At 39.7% G+C, this 27,230-nt stretch overlaps 1 protein-coding gene across 1 annotated transcript; it reads right to left on the bottom strand.

Annotated features, from left to right (window-relative positions):
- Positions 1 to 1,924: 1,924 nt before the first annotated feature.
- LOC140369142 (heparan sulfate glucosamine 3-O-sulfotransferase 6-like) lies at positions 1,925 to 20,949 on the bottom strand. The gene is made up of 2 exons (XM_072456398.1): positions 20,398 to 20,949; positions 1,925 to 3,163 (listed from the first exon to the last, which is right to left on the bottom strand). The coding sequence occupies exons 1-2, from the start codon at positions 20,880 to 20,882 to the stop codon at positions 2,545 to 2,547; spliced, it is 1,104 nt and encodes a 367-aa protein (XP_072312499.1). The 5' UTR covers positions 20,883 to 20,949; the 3' UTR covers positions 1,925 to 2,544.
- Positions 20,950 to 27,230: the final 6,281 nt, after the last annotated feature.

Below are 27,230 nucleotides of genomic sequence, written 5' to 3'. Positions count from 1 at the left end.
AAAGCCAGCCCTTATGCACCCCTTGTGTATTTGACCTGGAACCATGGATTGATTTCAAAAGTACCCAAGATATATCAAGAGTCAAATAATATTTTACAAATGTAGGATAGCGACCTGCGCCCGACCCCTGGGCTAAATCACGGTGACAGCAGGACATGGGACACATAAGCACATATCCTCACTGCCTATAAACTAAACAGGCAGCTATTGATCCAGGCCGGCTTCTCCAGAGGTTCAGATGCAATATTAATACATAGGAGGGGGTTGTTGTTCGGCTCTGTGTGTGTGTGTGTGTGTGTGTGTGTGTGTGTGTGTGTGTGTGTGTGTGTGTGTGCGTGCGTGCGTGTGTGTGTCTATCTATCTGCAGGCTATACATGGCACTGTAAGGGAGAGTCTATTAAGTGTGCAGCGGTCAGACCGGTCAGCAGTTTATGTGGTGTCCAGGCTCACAGGTCAAAGGGCAGAGGAGGGGTCAAAGTCTGCCGTCCTCAAAAGGTCTCCAATCAGCCGGCACAATTGATCGCTTACACATCACGGAAAAAGGCTGGGAGCTGCGGTGTTAACTTCAAATTCCATCATTTACATGCATTTGATAGACCCAAAGGTCGGTGGTACTTTGAAACCCGCTGCTGTTGTTGTGTCCTCGGGCAAGACACAGTGCACTGGTGTATGAATAAGAGTGTGTTATTAGAGAAAATGTGGCGGGAAAGCTAGCATTCCTGTGACTCGTGTTTTTAAAGGAGACTTGTTATGAAAAATCAACTTAATTGAGCTTTTAACCTTGTAGCAAGTTTATTGTGTTGTATTTTGATTGATTGATCTATGCATGTTGGAGTAATCCTGTATTGCCCTGCAATTGCTCAGTAAAGTCCTGTTTTCACCTACCCCCTATCTCCACCCACTCCACTCCATGTACTTAGTTGGGTTTATTTATGACACATATAGGGCTCTAAAATGTCACGTAGCCACTTTTCAAAGTTAAAATCATGTAAATGACAATCTGCTGCTTGTTACAGTGTTATGAAAAGGCGGTGCTTATCAGTTATGCAGTTTAGAACAGGAAGTCAGTGGACCTGTGTCTGTTATTAAGCTGTTTTAGATCCATATTGCGGTTTACAATGAACAAAATGTAAAATGATGATCTGCTTATAGTTTGATACTAAATACTTGACAAAAAGTGTGATAGTCTCCTTTAACACGCACTGTCCTGGCCAAATAAACATATACCAGTACTTATAATATTTTTTATGTTGACAAGGAAGGTTTTATCGAGTTAAAAAACACTAACTGCATCTAGCACTGGCATTCAGAAGGTCCACATTAGGACTGCACAATATAAAAGTAAGTATCAATATCACAGTGTTGGTGTGTGTGGACAAATAAAGGCTTATCTTATCTTAACGCAACAAACTCAATATATCGGCATAGATCCTTCATCTTTAATGAAAAATTAACAATTATGCCAGACTTAATCTTTAGGACTATGTTAAAATGTTCATATCTCTGTGTGTCTTTTTTGTTTTCTTTTTCTTGTACAATAAAATTAGAGGAATTCAGGATTTTTTTCAGTCTAAAGGAGAGTTACTGTTCCCTTATGCCTTCTTGTTGTTACACAAATTAATATATTTGGCCCCATCCCGTGATACAAATGAGCTATTCTTCTTTTTTGACAAAACAGACATTACGGTAAGTGCTTACAATGAAAATCTCAATGAACCCAGCTTTTGCCTGCCAAAAAAATGACTAATCATATTTTATTTAAAATTGAGTCTCCAGTAGTTCCCCTTTAAACAAAACAAAAGGTCCCCCAGATGGTCTTTATATTCTCTTAACAAGAATAAGCTAAAACATTTGTCTTTAAATACATAATGGATGGTCTGGTGAAACTCTCATGCAGAGCTCAAATCAACACACAACACTCACGTAACAATAACAAGTCTCTTTACTTAGAATCTGCACAGTCTCATATACAAAAGTGTCTCAACGATAGCTTGTTTTTTCATATAAATTAAACTTTTAGAAATGTACATTTGCATTTACAGTCTGCTGTTGGCGGTACGAAGGCAGCAATCACAGATAAAGTGGTCTGAAAAAAGAGTTTGATACTAACAGTCAATAACAAAACATGAACCTGCTTTACACATCAACCAGCCAAATATGTATTAAAAAAACAATCTTTTTTTGCAGAACAGTCCATGTTGTTGCTTTTAATGTAATGTTTTTGTTGTGTGTGACCTTTGGTATTGCTGACACAAACATGTTTTTTATATGTGTGTGTAGAACTTAGAACTACACAGTAAACAAGGTAACAGAACGTGTCAGCTTGGACTTGAAAGTAAATATTCATGTTTATTATCTATATCTATATTGCCCATTCTTATCCAGGCTATTTAATTCTGACACAGTAACTGCCACACACAACTATTTTCTCCGCAAACTTCAACTGTTGTGTTCTGTCTAAACTTTGGTAATTTGACTTTTGCTAATTTTTGGTTTTGAAGAGCATCTCAGACTATATTTCAAACGTGAGATGGTGAGCACCACTTAGTCCCAGCCAAAGTCCTGTCCGGTCATTTGATAGAACTTGAGATTGAACGGCCTGTAGAAGTCTCTGAGCCGGAGCAGGACGTCCGTCGGGATCTGGGGATGGGGCCTGCCCTTGGACTTCCCCAGGCACCGCGGTCGGCTGCTCCCCTCCGGCTTCTTCAGGCACGGGAAACCTTTGGTCTGGTTGAAATAGAAGTGCTTGTCCGTCACCACGCGCTTAAGTCCCAGAAAATCCTGCACGCGGCCCATTTCCCCCGCCGGATCCGTCACCAGTCTCTCGCCGCTCACGAACAGAAACCTGGACAGCGGAAAGTAGCGGAGCCAGTTCTCGAGGTGCTTGGCGTAAATCCCGATCCGGACCGCGCTCCACGACGTGTCGATGAGGCCCGTGGTGGAGTTGCGGAAGGCGAGGTTTTGGAAAGACGGCAGTCCGGGCGATTTGGTCAGGGTCTGGGTGTAATCGGACACAGCGCGCGTCACGGGGTCCCGAACCACCACGATGAGCTTGGTGTGACGGTCCATGGAGAAGACGCGGCGAGGGGCCTCTTTGGTGATGAAGTAGCTGGGGGTCTTCTCCATGGTTATCTGGCCCTCCAGCGTACGGGGCATCAGGTTTCTGAATAAGAGAAAGAGGGAGAAATCTGTTTATATCTATTCAAATACATTTATGTGGGTGTGATTAGTGATTTATTGGTTTCTAATGACAGACCAGACATACAAGACAAAATATACAAACTGAAAACTGACAATTAATCAAACTCGACCAATCGATCATTGAAATGATTGTCACCCATTTCAGCAATCGATTAATCTGTATCTGAGCCATTCACCGACTCCTAAACATGCCAAGTGCTGCCAATACAGTTTTTACGACATTTCTCTCTCATTGATTGTTTACAGCCTTCTGGTCTTCAGTTAATGTTGTTCATGATGTTTATTCTAGATAATGATACGTTTAAGGTGTTAAGTCTTGATTTGAGTTTTGATGTAGATTGGATTTAGCCCAAGTATAATGCTGGCAAAATGTTGGTTGTAGTCCTTATTTTGGGTTAGTTTAGACCTCGGTTAGTCCTTCTTTTTTCTTAATTAGTGGTCTTAATTTTCTTAATTAGTGGTCTTCACACATCTTCGATGTGTGAAGGAAAGGTTCCGTAGGTCTTTCCTTCCTGCTGCTGTCAGACTTTATAACAAAAACAATGTATTTATTTATTTGTCTATGGGAGTTTTTTTTATTTGTTTATAGGAGATCTTCTACTGAAAGTGTTTTTCAGACTTCCTATAAGTGATCTGTTCTTCTGTATCTACCTCTGTATCTACCTGCGTTGCACCAATGAAATTTCCCCATGTGGGACAATATCTTAACCTTGGTCTATTGTCAGGATGGACCATATGCGTTTGCTTATATTGATCGGGAGATTTTTCATACATATAAATATATATTTTTTAAACAAGTCCAGGCTTTGTGTCCTCAAAAGGAAAAAAGGAAGAGCAACAAAGCTAAACAAATACCTTTATGCTCACACAATCATCATAAAAAGTGCACAAAATTAAAACCAAGATGAATACATTTAGTTATTATTTTTTACAAAAGGGATATATCAGTATCGACCATCCTTGAGTCTGTTTGAAGTTTGAAATCATAACTTTTGAGATGGTAATGTTAGTGATGTGAAAGGCTTGAAAACATTGACTTTACATGTAACTTTCATAGCATTTCTTTGATGGGTCCTCACTGCTTGGATCTTTTTGATTTGGCTTTGTAATTAGCGGGTTAGATCTGTGATTAGAGGGTTATAAACATGGCTTTGGCTGCTGGCTGTGATGGTGCGGCAGTACGCGTTTTCTACTTGGAAAACCGCGTTTCTCTGTGTGATAGCCAAATTCATTTCCTCTCATCTCTCGCTCTCTTATAGAACCTTTCCTCCCCACTGCGCCGCACAATGCTGAAGCGTCCAAGCAGATCCAAACCTCAGCCACAGAACTGTCATACCTCCATGCTCAAACTACTGCTGCGTGGGCCCGGAAAAGTTACTGTCGCCACTCATTTTCTTTGGTCAGATCTTTTGGTTTCCTTCTTCAGCTGTCAAAACCTCGAAGATCTCAGGGAATTCTCAAGCTCAGATTTCTTTTGATATTTCTTTGAAATAACAAGACAAGACTTTTGCATAACGAACCGTCAAAATTGCCCCAAAAATGAACTAAAGCAATGGATTAAACTCTGTTCTCCATTCAATTTGCCATTTATTTATATTTTATTCTCACTTTTTCAACATCAATAATGTGATGCAAAAAATATATTGGGATGTAGAATTTTTTTATTAATAAATACATTTTACTTCATTTTGGGGGATTTAAAGGAGAAATGAGTAGCAGGTAATGAGTTATCTTTATACGGACATGAATTATGAGTTTAACCTGTCTTTTTACAGATAAATATACTGCTTACTAATACATTTCTGTATAAATATTTGTAATTGTATGATTTTCTGTTATCCTCTTGTATTGTCAGTACACTTTGGGTACAGATACAAGGTCAAACTATAGAGTTTTTCCCAGCGCACTGATTTTTCTCGACTAATCGATGCACAGAGAATGTTTTTCGTTGACCAAGATTTTCTTTTGTCGCCACTTGCAAACGGGTAAATCTCTGGTAAGTAGATTTCTGCTCCTCTTGATAGGTCATCACACATATTGAATTAGTATTTCAAAAAGGCTATAAAACATATCCGGATATTTGACAGCCTAAGTCTTATTACAAATGACAAATTGCAGCAGAAGTAGCAGAAGTAGCAGAAGTATGCGCCCCGAGTTGCTCCACCGTCCCACTTGTTGCCTTTGGCCATCTGTATGTTATTATCATCAGTAATTTCACTACACTTAAAGGACTCGGCTGCTGTCTTCCGCCCGATCTTTACCCCTACTTAGATGACTCAGACGCAGCAGCGGCAACGACGTAGTACCTCCGAAAAAGTCCAACCGGCTCTGATCAAAGCGCTGGATTCTGAACGGGAGTCCTTCCACGCTGCCAAAAGCGGATTGTATATGTAACGTGGTCGAAGGACAGAAAAAGGAAAACCAATTTGTCTTGTGCCGATTATTCATATCAAATGCTACTTGATTTAACAGGATGATTGAAATAAGTGGCTATTTTTTGTTGAGGAAAAGTATTGTAGGAAGTTATGTAGCTGGTCGAATCTTCGTGGTTGGTCCCTAAGTGCAGGGCTTGGAGCTTTGCGTGGAGCCGACTACTTTTCCCTGTGCGATCCAACAGACACATAGTTTCATCCTGTCCCTTGGCACCGAGCTACAAGGCGAACAAAACTCTTGGTATTCATAAGCTGAAACCTCTCTGTTGTATTACAGGGTAGGGACAAAGTCAAATTGAAAGAATTACTGCTTGATCCTTTTGGGAGAAAGAACGCTCCAAAAAACAATACCGCTTCTATGGCTTGTATTGGCTTTGGGATATGTTACAATGTGCAGTTGAGGTCACTGAACAAGTTATGGGCGATTACTCCTGAGCCAAGATTCAGAAAGTGTGGCCGCAACATGACGTGATCAGCAATAAAGTTTCGATGACATCTATTTGAAGTTTTGACCAACAGCGTTAGCAACTGAGGATAATTTCATGCCAAATTGCCAGTTTTGGTGCATCAGTTTTCCCTCGATTTTACTTGTTTTTACGACCGAAAATTTTGCAGTTTGACTTTTAAACAACCCATACTGCAATAATGTCTTGGCAATTGAGTGAGTATTTCCAAGGGAGAAATAATAAAAAATCACATCCTTTAATCTGCATATTTTTGGCATTATGGTCCATTATTTTTTCTGTTGGTGAATCCTTCTCCATTCGCAATAACGTTTCCCTGGATGATATTTTTGCCCAAATATCGTATCCCTCGTACACATTCTCTAAAACAGGGCTATTCAATTATATTTTCAAGGGGGCCAGAGTTTTCGGCGGGCTTATGTCTGGGGGCCGGACTGCAAAACTGCACCACAACTTTATGTTTTTTATCCAGTCCCCACAAACAACTCACAATGGTACTATTCAACATTAATCTACTGTTTCCCCAAAATAAAATGAAAAATATAAAACAATAATCCTCTGTCACATAAAAAGAGGACAAAAACAGGAGTAAAGACAAACAATAACCAGACATGAACAAGAGACGACAAGTTTAAACCAAGAATAAACCTAAACATCTGGCGTGAACCACATATTGAACAGGAATGGAACACAAAATCTGAACCAGACCAAATTGCTTGGGGCTAATTTGCACTATCTCTGCCGTTGTTCACATTAGGCCGGAGACAGTGCCTTTCCCAGGCTGCTTTGGATGGTCGGATTTGGCCCTGCATACAATTATTAAGTTTAGTTATGTCTCACATTACTTAACCACAATAATCAGCAATCATACATTTTTCTAATACTGCTGAATTATATGGACGTTTCAGAGTTGTGTGTTGCTTTCATAGATATTTAAAACATGATAGAAAAGGTTTATTGCTATTGTCAGTGAACAAAATCAATGAATTAATTATGAAGCAAATATATCAAATAAGGCATGCATTAAAGAAGAACCATTCAAATGTAGTAATAAGCCTGGAGAAGGCGTCAGGCAGTAGGGGGCGTGAGCTTTCTCTACCGTCTCTCTACTGCTCTACATCATGCATGAAACATGTAAAGCAGGTAAACGAAACACTCCTGTCTGACCAAAATGAAATTGTCGTTTAACAGTGATATAAAGTAGGCTAGTAAAAAAAGCCTACTTTATATCACTGTTAAACAAAATAAACCTACGTAAATAGCCTACATAAAATATAAGAAAGAAATTACAACATGTTATGGATGTGGTTCTCACACATACATTTGAACACTTGAAAGTGAAATGTTTTTGACCATAACTACCTTCGGATAAGGTATGTGTTTCCATCACACCTTTACCGTTAGCATGTGGCGCTGGAATGCTAACAGATGTGCGTTTATCTGCTGTGTCCAGGCCCTCAAAAATACACGTTTAGCTGTGCTCGCACTGGGTGGCCGAGGGTTTATTAGGGTCTGGTAAAAGGGGTGAAGTACTAATAGGGTACTGTTATGACTCCAGTACCAGGACTGAATATTACAACTCTTATGACAACCTTTATTGTAAAAGTACAAAGGTAAAAAGCTGTTTTGTATGTGTATTCATATATTATTTACATATAAACAGTCCCTATAGGCTATTGTTATCATTTTAAACCACTTAATTCAATGGCTATCTTAACCTTTTGTTCTTTTCTATCCTTAGCACTTTATGTTGATATATCCTGATCATAAGTGTATTGTATATTATAAAGCTATTTAAATTCTGATTAAAATATTACATTCTGCAGTATATTTTAAGTAGCATAATCTTACTAAATAAAAAATACACTACTATGAACTGCAGTACTGGGCAATATCAGTTCTCTCCTTTTATGTTCTCTCTGTTCTTCTCCGCTTTCCACTTTAAGGACATGCGGGGAACAACTCTCAAAACATGCCTCTGCACAAGATGGACCCACATCTGGGAGCAATGATCTCGCCCAGCGCCAGAGCATGTGTGTGGAAGCCAAACGGCCCAGAGGATCCAAGCGCTTTGGGGTCTGGGCGCTTCCTTCGGTTCCTGAGTGAAGGTACACTTTCTCCCTCTCTCATATCGGTGATGCTTTACGCTGTCTCCTGTCCCCTTTTTGGCTCCGTTTCAGACCCCAAAACCTGCCTAATCCCAAGTCGCCCGGAGCTCACGGAAATGGAGTCCTGCGCCCAGAAGGTCAGCAGCAGATGGTAGTGATTGAGAGGCCAGGACCACCAGGGATCACGGCATATCATGTAATACAACTTGTCAGCTTGAGTGCGTCTCTCTTACGTTTTGTTTTTTCGTTTCTATTCCTCTCGCCTTACCTACTCTCCCTTTTCCACTTATTGAATGAGCTCTCTATTGCGCATTGCTTCATTTCAAAACCCTCACTTGGCCCAATTGTTATGAATACATATGACAAGTGTGAAGGAATTTTAATGCGCATTGACGTCCTCGGCCACAACAGAAGCGAGGATGGAGATGTGGGATCGCCTTCGGTGCGTTCAAAGGCACTGACTGGATGCGAAGTGGAAGGAGAGGTTTGTCATTACTGTTTGAAACACTGAGGGCTGCTACAGGCTTCTGTCACAGGCAACTCACCAGAGTGTTTCATGGCTACTTTCTATTATTGTGCTTGTTCTTTTTTTAAGACAGAGAGAGCCAAAAGACAATAGTAAAAAAAGTAGTAGTGCCTTTTGTTCCTGTCCCATTTGTTTTAATGTCTGGCAAATTTGTCCATTTTCAGGTTCACTGTTTTTCCTATTTTGCAAACGTCTAATGTTATTTCAGTCCAGTCCTAGACAGTCGGCTCCGTCCCTGTCATCCATCTCCTTGCTATTGCTTTTTTACTGCAGCCAAAAGAGTGTTCCACAGGTATCTATCTATTGTTTCCATTGTTGTAGTTTTACGTCTGAGATAGAATGTTTTAGAGTCAAATGAAAAGTTGGTATCTGCGTTGTCTCGTTAATCTCAGTTCAGTATTATTATTGCACTTATTACAATTTCAAGTTTGACTGCCAAACGGTTACTCTATTGTCATTAATAATAAATGCAGCAGTTATAACCGTTGTAGTCCTAATCTTTAGTGATTATTCTGGCCTTTAGTTGCGGTGCAGAAATATCTTTGTGAAGAAATATGGATATTTTTCAAAACAGTGGATGTGCTTACATTTTTAACATGGATATTGTGGGTGATCTGTGATTTTTGAAAATATGACTCAATGACCTCATGCCATTGAGTCGTGTCTGATGCGTTATAAGCAGGAGGAGGATGAATGGTGTGGTACTTGCAAGAGGAGCAATCTTAAACTTGATACTTTTTTCTTACAAGATCAGTTCCTATTTTTCTCTCTTTGCCTTTGTGGTTCCTCTGAAGGTTGCTGTCTGGCCGTGCTCCTGGTGGTGAAGCATAGTTTTATTGAGGAGGCTTGCATCACTGGGGTAGGTCGGTAGGAAAGCGCTGAAGAATGTGTCTAGCGCGGGGAAAAAGCAGAGGCGTAACAGTTAATAAAGACATCATAGCGGCTGTAGCTGAATGAGTGAGAAGTGGTCAGTCTGAGCTCAGGCCTAATGACAGAGGGCCATCACTGTCTCCTCCTCTGTGTTATTGAGTTAATGTGAGAGCTATGCACAAAGAGCAGGCATGTTACTACATTCCAGCACCGCACAGAGATACATGTCTCACAACACAACACAGAGTGACAGACTCATAAGATAAGACAATATATGAGTCGATTAATATCAGATGTGAGTTAAATGCTACTTTGTCAGTCCAGGCACAAAGCGGAAGGATTAATGAAGAGAGGAAGTGTGATAGCGCAGAAGTCTGTAATGACATAAATAAGCCACAGCAGAGCCTCGCAGTAACAGTAGTCTGTATGTGTCCGTATGTCTGGAGTGCACTCAACACTTATCAAATGGGAAAATCTGCACTTGTGTTCCTGCGAGCCCACAGTGGGCTGCTTGTGTAGCTTTATCTGTGAGCTGTTAGGAGCCTCAGGCCCCGCCCTGCCTTCACCCAATCTCCTGAACGTAGGAAGGACAGGCGGACGGGTGGAGGCCAGACAGATCTCAGACGCACACTTCCTGTATCCTCAGATTGTGATGTCATCAGACACTTACCAAATAATGGGTGTTAGGGTGGGAATGTTCTGGGATTATGATTTACTATTTTCCAAGGGTTTATTTAAAACACAGAATAGAATTTTTTACAACATAACTAAACTACATGTTTAGAGCTGGGTATGATTTAATGAGCAAAATGGAAACAGGTCAACCATAAAATTGGGCTGACTTGTATTTTCCAAAAAGCTTTACCACATTTTGTGGCCTTCATCAGCAGATGGGCTTAGTCTTTTGTTGTCACACTCAAACCAAAATTACATATTTAGATCATGTTATAACATGAACCATAGACATGACAACACTTCATCTACAGCTAACCCCACGGAAATGGGCACAAACTGGCAAAACTCTTAGTATTAGGGATGTTGTATTTTCCACTAGTTTGCATTATATTGTATTGTATTTTTATTGTATTTTTATAGTTTTTTTCCGCTTGTACCACTTTGTCTGAATTATCCTTTACCACTGAGGCCAGACTCAAGCCCAGAGTCGAGTTAAGTGAAGTAAATGCTGAACAATGAATTGCATTTCTTTTCTCACAAAGCTAAATAGAATCTCAAACTCCCCTGTCATGACCCACCTCCACCTGTTAAAAATCACACCAGTCATTTGCCCACACTGTAGCGTTTAGCTTCGCCTTTCCCTCTGCAGGTGACAGCAACTTATTAAACAACAGCTTTTCCGAATGAATGCTCGCCTACACCTCAGGCTCTGTAATGGACTCAGCATGGACTTGTGCTTTGACTGCACACTCCCCAAGTCCCAGCCAATCATAACACTCGATACCGTACCATCACAAAAAGCCACTTCCAAGCATTTCGAGCCCTGCCACTCCTCGTGGTTTCTAGACTCATTGTTAGCGCTGTTTTAATCTGCAATAGGAAGTCAAGTGTTGGCACAGGAAAGACGTTTGAGGTCCAATATTGTGCGAGCTGTACGACTATTCAAAGTTGACCTGTCACTCTCACAATGTTTAATGTTTTTCTTGTCTCCTCAGAGTGGTTTTAATGTATCTAATTTCCTATCAAAATATGTCAGGACACGGGTAACAATTAGGCAATTTGTGCAAGTCAAAACAGTTTTTAGGAGCAGTGTCTGTTTCCCAGGACGGGTGCAGGTTCTCACAACCCCCCACCTCGTCAGACATTACAGAGATGGACAACAGGGTCAATAATTGCCTGTCTCTCTAAACAGACGGCTGCTATAGTGCACTGGGTGTGGACTGGACAAGATCTTCTGTCAAAACCAAGCGCCCGTGTCAGGCCAGCTATCATTTTCACCTTTGATATAAATTGCGCCCAACTGAGATAAAGGTTTGCTATTTTACTTTCTTTTTCTTTTTTAATCGTGCAAACATATGGACCATTTTGAATACTATGTCAACAGAAAGTTCAAAATTCAGCAACTGGAGGCAAAATGATGTCATGTAATTTCAATGTGAATGGTTTTAAGAACAAAAAAAAGTGAAACGTTTGAATTTCCTGGGTAGAAATGTCAGTTAGTTTGCTTTGCGGATACAATAAAGTGGAAAAATACTATTGTCTAGCCTCAGAAATGTATTTGAGCCATATCAAAAATATAAGTATGTAATATATCCATAGATCAAAAAAAAAAAAAAAATGTGATCAACAGCTCTGTATTTGTCCAGTAATAAACATATAAATGCAATAGTAAATGTCTTTAAAACAGGCTCTGATATCACTCACATGGGCTTCCATTTGTCAAAACAACCTTGATACTTCATATTTTGTCATATTTTGAGGTGAATCACAGTTTTCTTATTGAAATCACATCACTTTTCCCATCATTCTGGAAGTCACAGCATGAGGTTGTGTTGTGATCGCACGGAGCAAATACATACGTTTACTGCGACAACCCCTGACGAAAGTAACTAAGCTGAAATCAGGTAAAATATGCTATTTCGCTAAATAATGAAAACGTCTTCCACAAGAAATAGTAACATGATTTGAAACTACGCTTTTGAAATGTAATTGCACAGCTGCCCTGCCATGAGAGACCGTCTGTGTGGACACAAGGTGGATGCAAATGTAAGAGCTCTGTATTTGCACAAACCAGAATGCAAACAGCGGCCTATTGCACAATCAAAAAAATACACAGTATGGTCAGATCTCTGCCATCAACACAAAACCTAGTAGATGAAAGGATGCAAGTGGCTGTGGAGCATCAATTTACCTTCAGTATTATGAATTGAGTGGAAATTCATACAATCGTAAATTATAAAGGACTTTAAATTAGTAGCCATCACTTTTGTACATTGTTAGGTTAGAAAGTCAAACAAAATCAAGCCTTTTGTGTGTTTAAATCAGAGTCTTAACTGCAGATTAAATGCATTCAATCTGTGTCATGTTAAGTCAGAATTGATGCTATGTTTTGATTGCTTTATTTAGTCAAGTTGAACTATAATGCATTATAGAAGTGGGCTGGTTTCATTCTGCTGACCAAGGCTTTGCTGACTTTGTGTCGTAGGGCAGAACACTTTACTTTCTTCAATCATTGCAATTAGAGGTGGGCAGATCATTGAAAATATGCACATAACATTTGAATATTGACTGTATTGTTTACAATTAAAAATACAGCGGAATGAGATTGAAAATGAAAAAAAAAATCTATTTGTGAACTTCTAATAGCTTCTATAAGCGATCTCTGCACTTTTTTGGGTAGTTTTACAGTCTTAGTCTTAGTCTTACTCTGGCGTAAGTCTGTGTTTTTAATTTATTTGTTTCTATTTTATGGTTTTATTCTTTTTTTAAAAATAGATTTGACTGGTGTATTGTTTTCGGACAAGTGAGATACAAATTGAGCACGTTATACCTAAACTTATCTTGTGTTTTGTTTTTTGTGTTTGTGCCGCACTTTGAATAAAACGTGCGATATACAGTAAATAAAGTGGATCTATCTGATACTTCAAACCTCAACCAATACATTTAAAACATGGACTGACATCATATTGACTGACTATTGTTATCGAGATACAAAAAACCTACAAAAACAAATGTGATATTCATTTTTGTCAATATCCCCCTCCCTAGAGAATGTCCACCCTTGTTTTATTAGTCATTAGTTCATTAATTTAGTCGAAAAGAAATGTAGTACAGATAATCCTTGTTCCAGGTTCACCGGCGATCGTGCATCTTCTCCCGAAACTCTCTAATTCTTCACATGTGAATCGTGAAGCTGAAGACGTTTATTATGTATCTCTAATGCCTTTTACCACACTTTGTATCATCCCTATCTCTCACAGATGCTGTAAAACCTGACTGGGACTTCCTTCAGCAGAACAAAGGCTGATCACGGAGGAGGAAATTGAAAGCGGATTAGGTTTTGCTCCATTAGAGTTGGCCGCCCATCACTCAGCCTGATCTCTCTGAAGCTCGCCCTCGCACCCTGCTCCCTCCGTCTCCCTCAAATGAAACGCCACCTTCTGACGATGTTGATGAGTTCGCGGCAACCGTTTCTCCTCTCTCACCTTTTTTTTTCCCTTCCAAATTTCAAATCTGCGTCCTGTCAGTGTGGAATTAAGCTCAATCAAAACAAAGGCCAAATTAAAACTCGTCTGGACTTTGTTTTGACATAAACTTCGGCTGCTCTGTAATTGCAAGTGATGTGTGGCAACCGCCGTTTTACGTCTAGTTCTGTTCTGAATCCATTATTTGTGACTGAATGCGAGGGGCACGCACGGTGTGGAGGGGAAAGGTCAACCTGTCAAAATATTGATGGTTGACTTGGATCATGGGGCTTTTTTTCCCCCTAGAGTCACAATCTATAGCAATTATGCGTCAATTCATCAAGTCGTGTTTGATTATAGCCCTGTGGGATTGTGGACTCATTTGCATAGGTAACAAAGTCTGACAAACTCCATCTCTGCATGTAAAAAGAGTTTAAAATTAGCCAAATATACAATAAAACATTTTAACTTCAAACTGAGTAAATACATACTTTAGAGTTCAATCTTTGTAAAAATCCACATTACATTTCTTGATTAGTGATTTTTCCCCCAGATATTTATCTTAATTTGGACATTTATCTTTATCTGTTGTAAATTGTATTGACTTGATCGACCTAGAGTAATTCACTTCCTTCCAGATGTATCAATAAATGTCTTCTTATTTCAAGCCAAAATGTTTACTGATTGAGTAAGAGTTTTTTTTATTTCTTAATTCAGGCTAAATTATATTGTAACCGGCCAAAACAGTTTGAAACCAGTGAAATATGTCGCATTCACTCAAGCAGGTTCACTCAGGTTAGAATTACCTGGTAAAAAACCACTCAAATTAATATTCTGAATTTCAGTCACTTTAACAGGGCATCACCAAAATGTATAAGCTCAGAGGAACTAGTCATTGAGTTGCTTGATTTCTAAAACTCTAAATGTAATCTTGATTGTGGGTCAGAGTATTTCTTAGTATTTAATGGAACTAGAATGTAACTTGTATATCATCTGAGCGTTTATGTTTAATCATAGACACAAGTGCCACAGTCTGTCAGTAGCTCAGTTTGTAGAGTGGTCTTTTGATCCAAAGGTTAGCGGTTCAAATCCATTTCCTGTCTTTTTTTTCCCAGTAAATATTGTTGGTAGAGCGGTTAGATCCACTGGCCCTCGGGTTAGCGGTGCGATTTCAGCTTCCTCAGGTGAGTACTGTAGCTGTGTCCTTGGGCAAGACACTTAACCCGCGTGGGTCCCAGTGTCTGTGTACACTTGTGTGAATAGGTGAGTGGTTCCTTGTTGTAAAGCACTTTGAGGGCTTTGAATTTCGAAAAGTGCTATTTAAATATGACCATTTACCAGTGTTCTCCAATTCTAGTCTTAATTTGGCATCCATTTTATCCACATTTGTTTCCTCCTTTATTTCATTCCTTTGACATTACATAGACCTTGTAAAAATAACACCTTGCAAAAACAGACCAGAGAATCTCCAGTAATTGGCTTGAAGTCCAACAGGAAATCAAAATGTATCATAAACAGACGGAACACAGTAAACGGGTGAAGAACATTGAGAGAAATGCAGTCGATACAATTCAGGCAAAAGGTGCCGCTCTAACGAGAGAAAGCCTTCACGTTACACAGTTTGAGTGACCAGAACAAGCCAATAAATCCACAGCAGCCGCCCTCACACCACGGGGCATAAATGTCAGCCGCAGGGTGGAATAACAGCGCCTTGTCAACAAAACTGAATATTCACAAGTTAGTTCATTTCCACTGCAGCAATGTGATAAAACATAGGAGCCAGGGATCAATGGAAAGAGCCTATTGTAGGTGATCGATATTGTAAAATGACATTTATTTCTACAGGTAATTTATAGGAGTCACAATGGGAGGTGGTGGGAACGCAGCCACTCCAGAGCTCACACGCACTGGCCACCGCGGCTGTCGAAAGCCTCATTCCCAACCACCAAAACCACACAATGGCTCCCAGTCCATGCCAGGGCCAAGACTTTTCCACATGTAAGCATTTCTTCATCGACAATTTGCCAAATCCTTCCTTTAAGGATGTCCATGTGTTTTAGTTGGTTTCCAGCAGAAGACAAGGGCCAGGCCTCGCTCCAGCACTCAAAGACACAAGCACTTTGAAATGAAGAGCTCTGTCAAAAAGGAATAATTGAATGTGATGCGTTTCAAATGCTGGAGTTGGCCACACATGGGACAGCTCTGGTTTACATTTAAAATGGACACTTGGTATGTCATTATTCTAATAATAGTGGATACGTCTAGATGTAAGAAAACAGAATCGGGACCTAATGAGTAGAGCAGGAAATGAGATGTGTCAGTCAACGCTTAACACATTATTCCACATTATTAGTGCTCACTGGAGTGGTGTGCACTTACAACCGACCGTCACAGCTATCAATTTTGTGTGACAAATATGTATTTAAGTGTGATTCCCTTTAAGGCAAATTCAGGCTAAGCATTATTCAATGTTTTGTCCCTGGGAAATCAAACCCATCTGAACATGTACAATTCTATATTCTGTGATTTGTTTTTTATCTTTTAAACGACAATTATTCCATCTAAATCTAATTCAAAACAACTTACCGTACTAGCTATTAGTTCTTATTCATTTTTTCCTTTCATGTTTCTTCCAGTCTCCTTCTGTCATGTTTTAAGTCCTCATTTTTAATTTACCTGGGCTTGGGTCCAACTGAAAAACTACAGCTGTAAGAATATAATTTCTTTACACATATAGCAACCTATTTTTAGTTCAAACCACTCAACATATGACATCAATATTCCTATACCTCATAAGCTAATGGCCATATACTGGAGAATAACATGAAAAGAAAGTATCCCCGCGTCTCACATAAAATAGGTGTATTGCTTGTCTTTAAGTCGTCGAGGCGCACCGCCTCAGGGCCCAGTAAACGTTCAGCGCCGCTCTGGACACTGACGTGCTCAAACAGTTAAACGCTATGAGGTGATGGGGCGGGGAGGCTAATGCTTCATAAAGCCTTGTTTAACCGTAACTTGGTGGAGGGGTCTAATCCCTGGCAGGCCGTCCGGAGGTCCCTTAGCTGTCCGTGCTAATGCCTGACCTGTCATTACGCCGCTCCAATTCAGAGGGTGTTGACGTGACCTGTCGGCAGATTAGCATCCAACCAAAACACCCAGTTCGTATTATGTTTGGAGAAGAAGTGTTTATGTGGGTGGGATTGACTAAAAGAAGTGTGTGATTGGCAAAGCTTGTCAGTTCTTTTATAATGGAAAGTGTGTATAATTGTATCTTGGGAATTCTGGTGTTAGGACAAGCAATTGGCAGTAAACTTTTGGTCTAATCTTAAAGACATATTATGCTTTCTTTTTTTAGGTATTTTGTTTTGAACTATATTATATGTAGATTATACATTTTACCGCAATACTGGTCTAAAATGGCTTGACCATTGAACCCGGGCGCCACAATATGACGTAATCCTCCTTTCGTTTGTATTAGTTAACATTGGGCTGCCGAGAAAATAAGTTCTACACAGACTAAAAAATTCCAGGTAAATTCCCAGGTAAGGCTGCGTGTGTGAATGGGGCTGAAGTGACGTTTCACCGTAAAAAGCTGCAGATTTTCCTTTATTCTTAGGGGCTACAAGACAATTTAGAACCCTACATGTAACACTTTGAGTCTTATTTTTTCAAAATAATCACAACTAAATACAGGGATATGGGAGGGGATAGGAGGTAGGTGAAAACAAGAATTTTCATCAATCAATCAAAATATGACTTTGAGAAAACTAATGATGAGGAAACAGATTTGCGGATTTTGCATAATATGTCGCCTTTAATGAGAGTTGAGTGTGAAAAATCATCAACAAATTGCGCACAACCAACATTCACATGCAAGGATGATATTTGGGTTAGGGGAATCAAAAGTATGCAAAATCAAATACTAATCTTCAATAAAACTACATACTCATCTGAGCAGGTATCAATAAGAAAAAATAACATAAACAGGTTCAAATTGGACCATTTTAGAATGATTTTGTACTTTATGAGCTCTAGAATAAGACAGAATAGAATAAGATATTCAAAAAGAATAAGACCACAAAGAAAGTATGAAAAATTATCATTGTATCAAAATTGGTATCGCATATGGAGCCTGTCCCTTGGTATCAAAATCGAGTTTGAAATTTTAGTATCATGAAATTATTGGGGTTTTGCTTTTATTCCAATTTATCCGAATTAATTGCATGAAATCTAAATTTGTGGCGTAGAAATTATATATTCTATTCTAATTTATATTTTTCATTTGTTTTTGAACTGTGGTACATTCTTTGGAAAGTGCAATGACAGCAGCAACAGGACGTTTTCAAGTGCCCCAAATAACGCCCACCACCATGACCCAAATCGAAACCACGGAAAACAGACTGAAATCTGCAGAAGATTTATGAAGAATTAGTTCCATGCATTTAAAAACTGTTCATTCAATAACAAACCGGAAAGCCTCACAATTGTGGTTTTCCTGTGACTCAAAACCAAACACAGCACTTTGATGTCACTTAGCTCTGTCCAACCTGTGCCCCATGATTGAGATCACTCTAGCTTTCCTTACAATTCATTTTTACAAAACCATTGTACTTCAACTTTTCACTTTCTTCTAGGCACCATCCTGTTCTACTCCAAAATCCCATCAACCCAGATCTAATAAGACGCCCTCATCTCGCACCCCACCCATCCAAGCGTCCTCCCATCCTCCCACTGTGTGATCAGCTCGCCGGTGTCTGGAGCACCCAAGGGACCCACAGTGAGACACTTAGGGAGGCGGCGTGTCAGCTCAATAAACAGCGATTTATTGGCAGGGGACTGAATACACTGCCTCCACTGGAAGCCATCGGCGACACGTCTTATTGGTCCGGAGGGATAATGAAGAGCGAGGGGCGGGGAGAAGGAGCCGCTGATCACTGCGGGGCGCACTACAGGTGATGTGGAAAAAACATGTGTCAAACAGACTGCTAAACAGCTGCATTTTACATCTAACTGAGACAAACCAAGTAGCAGTGTATTGATAAAGTAGATGGGAGTACCTAACTTTGAGGTCTTTATATTTCCATTCTCTGATCTCCCTGGATATGACTTCAGTGTAGTTGTTATCGCTATTTAAAAGCATTATTATCATCCATTTTCAAAAGAGTTTATGTTTAATGACAGTAAAAGGGAGCAAAGATGCAGTTTACAGCTTTTTCCTGTTTGTGCTGTTGCAATAAATTGATTTCAGGCCCAGAAGATTACATAAAGATATATTGTGAAAGTCCCCACTGAAACATAAATATTGCAATATGACAGTATTGAATAGAGTAGAATAGAATAGGCTGGAATAATATAGGGATTTGTCCTTCTCTATATTGTCCACAACCCCTTCAGACAACACATACAATAAAGCCATTTCCTTTTCAACATAAACAAAGCAACAAAACAAAATATCATATGAAATTAGACAAGGTGTGCATTTTTCTTGTGGTAAAATTCAACTTAAAATAATCAAGCTTATTCAGTATTAAATGTTAAATATCTATGGGCCAAACTATTCTATTTATTGTATTCTGTGTGTGTTTTAACTACAATTGTATCTACTGTTCCCCAAATCAGGATGTTTTCCCCCTCGTACTTCCATGTAGATAAAGAGCTTTTCTGCACCAAGGTCATAGATTAGTGCACATGTTTTGTCTGTGCCAGTTGTTATTTCTTGTTGTTCCAGGGAAACTCCTTACCTGTGATTCATATACAATGAACAAACATGCTAAGCAAAACATGTATTAAGTTTAGTTTAATTGTACACTAAACTTGCACTCCAAGTCTTATGTTGCCTTTAAAAAATACCGCATTTTAAAGTCAGCAATCATTTTAACAAAAACCTTTCAGTAAACGTGTGGAAATTGGCCCCAGGTGTCTACAGGTGCCAAGCTAAAAAGAAAAAAAGAAGAAGCAGCTCATTTTGCAACTTTTCATTACTACACACACGCAGGAGCTCAAAGGGCACCGCCAAAGTGTACACAAAGCAGAAATCCCACTGGCCCCCCGTGGTTCAGAGCCCTCCGTGTCATTGCCCTGAGTGACCTAGGATTGGTCAGACTCAGCACACTGCTATAGTCCCTGCTTCTATGAAAATGTCTTGAAGCCAAATACGACAGGGGCAAGCCTCAACTAATTCTGTCTGAACTGTCACAATTTTGAAGTAAACATGAACGACGTGTGCTCTGGGCGAAGCCTCTTTTTCATTTTTTTTCCAAACAAGCATATTTTTCAGTTCGAGACGAAACATTAGATTCTATTTTTGCCATTTATATAGAATAGTTGTAGTATTTATGAATTGTATTAGAATTTTGAGAAGAGTCCAACAGAAACGCGTTCTTCTTCTGTGCGTAAAAGTGACACAACAGCCTTAAACATTTTACAAAGCACGTTTCTCCTTCACATTACACTTGAACATAGCTGTACATAACCAAGAAAACCTGTCAAGCGAGAGGTCAACTTCTACTTTTAGTCGTCGTGACTCGTGACCTATGACATGAACTTGCCCCTTTCCTTTGCCCTTTGTCTATTCTTACAGCTTTTAACAGGGGGATTTATTTTTTTACTTTTTTCCTAAGACAAGACGAGCCAATTCCATCCCCGGTCCCCTCTCACCTGTACCACTCCAGTCCCTTGTCGTAGAAGCGGTCGAAGAAGTGCGGCTCCGCTCCCACCGCTCTCACGTCGGGATGGATGCGCAAAAACTCCAGCAGCGCGCGCGTTCCTCCCTTCTTCACCCCGATGATAATGGCTTGAGGAATCTTTTTACTCCCGAACGTATTTGCTATAGAAATATTACCCGCCTGCGCGTTATTACCGCCCAAGTTCGGCGATCTCCCCCCGACGAGCGACGGGGAGGACGCGTTGTACGCACCGAGCGCAGCCTCCTCCGCGCCGCGCGCCCGGTCCCCTCGCGGTCCGTCCCGGAGCCGATCGCCCCGGTGGTCGTACACGGGCCGCGTCAAGGAGTCACAGTATCCGTTGAGGCAGTAGAAGAGGTACGTGAAGAGGATGATCATGGTGAAGAAGACGGACAGCTTGGACTGCGCCTTCAGGTGTCCAAAGTTGTGCGCACATGTCCACCGCGCGCTACATCCCATGAGCGGCGACCCTCGGCGTGAAGACACAACGCAAGAAACGTGCCATGATCGTGACAAAGTGAGGTGTTTTTCAAAGTTTGTTAGTAGTGCGTGGTAATAAGACAGGTGGCGAGCAAGCGGGCGTCAAAAGGCGTTCCATGCTCCACGTTTAAGTGCAGGATCCCCGGGTTTATGACGTGTAGGGTTTGCGCCAGAGGAGTTTTGGGGGTCAGTGCGCGTCCGGCTGTGCGCGCTCTCCACGGCCCCATAGGAAACCACACTGAGCCCGTCTCTACCACAGCTACTACACGTCTCCAAACGCACGCCTTGTTTATGGAGCACACGCCCCCTACGTCCGACAGCCCCGCGTGACACCAACAACAACCAGAAGAGAGAATAATAATTAACGGGCGCGTTCAGTGTTCGATGAGAAAATGCTGTTTTCTCCGCGTGAAGCTGAAATAAACACAATATTGCCTCATGATATTGGGGAGGTGTGTGCAATTTGTAAACTGGCAACCTTTTCTTTTCTTTTTTGAGTTGTGGTTATAATTTGGCAAACCTTGAATCCACGATTGCAATTTACGCATTTTCAGAAATTGTCCGATATTATTACTTCAGTACAAGGAGTAGAGTTACTTTAAAATGTAATTATTTAAGTAGAAGTAAAGTAGTGATCAAAATAATTAGGCTGTCCAAGAGTAAAAACGTATTAGGAGAATCTTTTCAGTATTGAGACATAGTTTAACTTTCTGGACTGACCAAAGAATGGACACAAAAATCAGACCTATTAAAATAAGTCATATTTGAGGTGGGCAATATATTGAAATTTTGATAATATTGTGATGTTTTTTTGCGAAGATAAGCAACATTTTTAAATTTGGAGATTATGTGTTGCGAACGTGCAAATGTTAACATGACGTTTTTGTCATTTGTCATTTATTTAAGTAGATTAGTGTTGTTTCAAACTTAATATGACTCAATTTGGAGTAAAAGTGTCCAAAAAGTACAATTTCACCCAAAAGCAAATGTATCTGAGTACCACCCACCTTGGCGCATTGAAATCCCAAACACCTGTTTATTTATTAATTAATTTTACAAATCTTGTTTTAGATGGACTTGTAGTATAGAACTTTCACCTATTTGATGTCATCCTGCATCTTTAGACTACATTTAAAATACACAGATACAGCTAAGTTCGCCCAACACACTGTTTGTTTGAAATATTTAGTTATTTTTGCAACAGAATTCACAACACAACAGACAAACATTTTATTAAGACAAAAATGTATTTCTATTTGATTCATTGACATTACTCTGGAACCACAATGGCGGATTTAAACAGTATGAATATTTGATAGCTCCCACGATGTAATGGGCTGTAATTTCCTGTGCACTTGACCATCCTCTGCTCCGGTGTGTGTGCTTGATGGGGCTGTGGCTGTGTGTCTATATGCAGACTGTTGTGGCCGGGCTGAGGTTGTTGTCCTGAAGCCACCTGCTGTCTGATGGTCCTTCTGACACAGCCCATGTGGAGCCAGCACTCGCACGCTTTAACCTTTGGACACTTTCTGTGCAGCAGGACGGACAGGTGCACACAGAATGCTGCTTTATGACTTCCTATGCGAGTGTGCACGGGTCATTATTTAGACCACCACCAAGTCGCCTGGTTTTCCCCCATAAAACTGCTATAAGGAGGTTATTAGAGGGCTGGTCATTTAGGGTATTTTTAGGTGTAATCAAGTGTAATGCAACAATTTAAAGTGCGTATGAGAGGTGTGACTACACATTTGAAGTTTATAATTAATGAGTTCCTGGTGAGCAGCAGATGTGACATAGGTAGAGATAATTCCACAAGTGTTACCTAGCAACCATACTTAAACAAGGGTCCAAAGCCAAAGGCCTGATATCTACGCGAAAATTGTGTCATTTTTTATATAATGTTGCTTTTTGATGACATAGACAGAGGGATTTTGTTTTAGAAAGACTTCCTGTCATTTCTAACTATTGTTTTTCTAATTTTCTTCACAAATATACACTTGATTGATATTAAACTATGATAAACATGTTCTATCCCACTAAAATAAGAAATAAGCAAAAAAAATGCACTTTAATGCACGATTTGTAATATGATATGGTTACTCAAAATAAGATAATGCTTAAGTTTATATGCTGAAGGGGGCACTATCACTTTCTGGAGATGGACCTATGCCTGAAATGTTACACAATCTGGCATTAAACTTATCTACATGGAGACACCAGTTTGAGTACCGTATTTTCCGGACTATGAGTCACACCTTTTTTCATAGTTTTGGCCGGGGTGCAACTTATACTTATATTTATATACTTATATTTATACTTATACTCCGGAGCGACTTATATGTGATATTTTTTGTTATTTTCACACTTGCAACCGCATTTCATACTCCATTGCAACTTATATGTTTTTTTTTCTCTATTATGCATTTTATGGCTGGTGCGACTTCTACTCCGGTGCAATTTATAGTAAGATAATCCTAAAATAAGATAATCCTTTATTGTCCACACATGGGGATATTTTTGTATAGTGCGGAAAATACAGGTATATGTTTTATTTAGAAACAAATAAATGCATGTCTTTGTTCTCCTTTGGGTTAATCATTAATTATAACTACTCTATCCACCTTTTCTAGCCATAATTTAGGCCCGATAATGTCCGGGCTTAGATCTGGTGGTACGCAGTCTTAGCAGCTTATCTATCAACACTGACCCATGTGCCTTGTTGTCCAGAATTTTGAATTTCACTTGTATTTTGAAGTCGATTCCCCAATACTTCCATCTAGTACATTTCTACTCATAGGACTCCACTTGTGTTTTGCTGAGTGTAACATCTTGTCTCCATTATAAACCAAGACTTCAAAGTTCTATTTTCCTTTCTGGCCCTATGGCTTTATTGCAGGACGGCCGTAGCATGAAAACCGCTGCACCACCGACGAGCATATCATCCTTTTTTTCCAACAACGCTTTCCAAAAATAGCCCTCGCCATCTTATATGCTACTGTTATAAATCACATATTATTGGCACGTTCTCTTTACATGTTGAAAACTAGGTGGGATCCAACATGACACGTGCATCCATACACATGATAAATCTGAAGGGGATGACAAGACACATCGACCAGGCCCTACTCCAACCTGGCAGTACGTCAATTTGGGCCGGTCTCTAAACGGAGAAGGCATCGTTTAGGCCTCCGTACTCTCCCCACACTCGTCCACATTGATCCGGACTCGTGTTGAAAAACAATTGGAGACGTGCCACTCTGGAGTCTGAGAAGTGATCAATAACGTATGCTGCCTTTGTTTTGTTTATGGCGTGCAATACCAAGCCTGAGGTTGCTCATTGATTCAGAATTGTGGAATTTAACACATTTATTCATGGGTAAATGCAGAGTTGTAGCTGGAATGTACGTCATGATTGGATTTTTTTTTGTTTTTTTAGAGAGATTATATGGAAAAAAATGTGATCTATTTTAGTTCTCAATTGATTAATTCTCTTTTAATAACAGATGGTAAAAAATAGTTGGAAATAGTACTTACTTCCAACATTTCAGCCCATTTATTAAAAAAGATTGAGTCATTCCCAGATTACGTATGCTTAAAGCTCTTTATGTGTTTTGGTCTTATAAGCAAGAAGATAAAAACATATTAGAAAGCTCAATTGTATTAATGTACCTGTCTGATCGAGTTAAGTCTGTGTTCCTGTCAATGTTTAAACCAGAAACGGCCCACAAACCTACAAAGTCGCTTTACACATTTCCAGATATGACTGTCTGCAGTAAAAAAGCCGGCTCACGTCATATGTGCCATTAGCGTTTTATAACCGAGCGGCTCATATGTCTGCATCGCTAGCTCCGATTTTAAAGAATCGGTCGCTGTTTCTGTGCCAGTATTTTAAAAGCTGTTGGATTATAAAGGTGCTTTTTGGAACAGTACACTCTGGGAACCGGTCCAGTGGTTAAGCGGGGGGACACCTGTAGTGGCTGTTCTCACACACACACACACACACACAAACGCACACCTGCATGAATGAATGAATGTGTGTGCGTGTGTGTGTGTGTGTGTGTGTGTGGTTGAATACTCCTGCACCTGTGCGTTGAAGCCCACAGCTGTACAAGAAGAGAGCTTTGTAATCCTAACAGATCTGTCTGAGGCCTGCTTAAACACTGCTCTGTTACACACTTCTGCTCTTTACATTACACTTTACAGCTCAGGACTCAAGCCTTTAATGTTTTTAATGTTTTCCTGGGTAGAAAATATTAGCGACTGCCTTTTCAAATATTAGAATCGTGAAAAGACTACAACATGTCTATTCTATTCTTCCTGGAAACTCATTTTGATTGGATTGTTCAGGGGTCTCATGGTTTGCACATGTGACCTTCAAAGTTAAGTTTGTGATTTGTAAAAAAAAGACAATTTTACATACAAATGAGCAGTCTCGTCCAAAAAAATTGAACTATGCACATCTGGGCTTTTAGAAATGAGGCATAATGCGATCGGTGCTAAAAGGGATGAGAAACGAGCAAGTTAATATAGTTTGTGTTTTGTCTATACACACACTTTTAGTAAGAATTCAAGGTAATATTTTGTAACTTTTTATTTATTTATTTAGTTTGAAACTCTGACAAAATTATCTGAAGCTTTCCTATTATTATTTTTTGGGTAATTCACGTTTTTATCAATGCATTTTCAAGTTACATTTTATGGCTCAGGATGTCAACTTTGATATAAAGTTCCCCACTTAGTAACTTCTAAGATAGCCTCCGGACACGCTAAAGATTTCAAATATTTCCTGAACAGTCAAGTAATAGATATTTCACTAAAACTGTGTGTGTGGGTGAGTGTGTTTTTCCCTTTGTGTTTCATGTGTAATTTAATGCTTCCTTTTCTGTCAAAAACTTTAAAAGCCATTGGTCCATCGATGCTGTTTTGAAAGCTTTACTACTGCTGACAACTGTTAATCCCCACTTCGTCTTAGCTCAAAGTCAAGCCGACAGACATCTCCAGTTGTGTCCACGAGGGCGTTGCACTCTTTGTCCTCTCATATAATACTTAGCTTTGTCCCGCCATTGTCGCTGATCACACAGGACACTCCGCTCGTGAGTCAGTCTTGTAGAGCTGCTCTTTGTAAAGCTCTGTTAAGTCACCTGTCTGGAATGTGCCACACCAACCACCAATCGCTCCCAGACATCCTCATTAAAGGCCGCGGTGGATTAGAGCTAGAATTCCCTCCGTTTAAAGTTGTACAGTGAAAAGTGGAAAGGGGCCAAGTCGGGTCCCTGTGGAATCCCTTGTACTGTAGTTCTATAATGTCAGGCGCAGTGGCCATTTAGACCTATGTAACACCATAACATTAACATTAAGATCTGTGCCTTTTAAAAAGTCAGATCTGATCCAGAAAGTGTGTCAGTGCAGACTAGAGCGGGGGTTCCCCAGCCACATGACATCACAGAGCTTTGTGTTAAAACCACACAGTTTCATTTAGAGAAAATAAAGCAGCCATTCTTTCATTCACTTTTATACAAGGGGAAACGCTTGAGACTTGGAACATCATAAAATAATGTTTGGACTAACAGCTTTCCTTCATATTTTACAACGCATTGAAAATACATTGTCAAAGGCCGTTTTGGTTGTGACACCCAATGTTTTTCCTCATCTTGGTATTGTCTCATACTATTTTAAATACACATAGCAAATCTATTGGTGTAATATGAGGGCGTTCACATAACTGAACTTAAGTTTCAGTGGTGCAGTAGATCTAATGGCGCTGCATAAATCATCGGGTCTATATAGAGGGGTCTACGTAGAGTATAGCTGTAACTTATGATTATTTTAGTATTTGACTAGTCAGCAATTATTTTTCGATTACTTGACCGGTCAAACAATGATTTCCGATGTGTTTTGAGACATTTTTAAATACATTAGAGTGTATAGAGTGTGTAAACATAACAACCAAATAAAGGTTGAAATATGGGGACCGAAGACTTCTGGTTGGAGAAGATTTAGGAATAAAATCTATAATAATTGAAAATCAGAAATGTTTTTTTCGTTTTTGACATTTTGATCAAATAACACCACTGTCTTTGTTTATTTTGTTCATTTAAAAATATGTATTTTCTTATGTCTGTATAGTATCATATACAACTATAATATTTTGTTTTATAGTTGATAAAGCCATGATTAGGCAATACATTGTTGCAGCTCTGTTATAGAAGGTGAATGAAAACATTATAAAAATGAACATTTTCGTTATCTTTTCATAATAAAAATGTGCTTTAACTTTAGAGTTAAAGCAAAGATTTGTCCTTACCATGATAAGGCTTGCATCTCCAC

The sequence above is a fragment of the Eucyclogobius newberryi genome, unplaced genomic scaffold (genome assembly GCF_026437365.1).
Source record: "Eucyclogobius newberryi isolate DKJ021-1_F unplaced genomic scaffold, fEucNew1.0.hap1 SCAF_20, whole genome shotgun sequence".
NCBI classification, from domain to species: Eukaryota; Metazoa; Chordata; class Actinopteri; order Gobiiformes; family Gobiidae; genus Eucyclogobius; species Eucyclogobius newberryi.
This window is presented reverse-complemented; position numbering and strand designations above follow the sequence as displayed.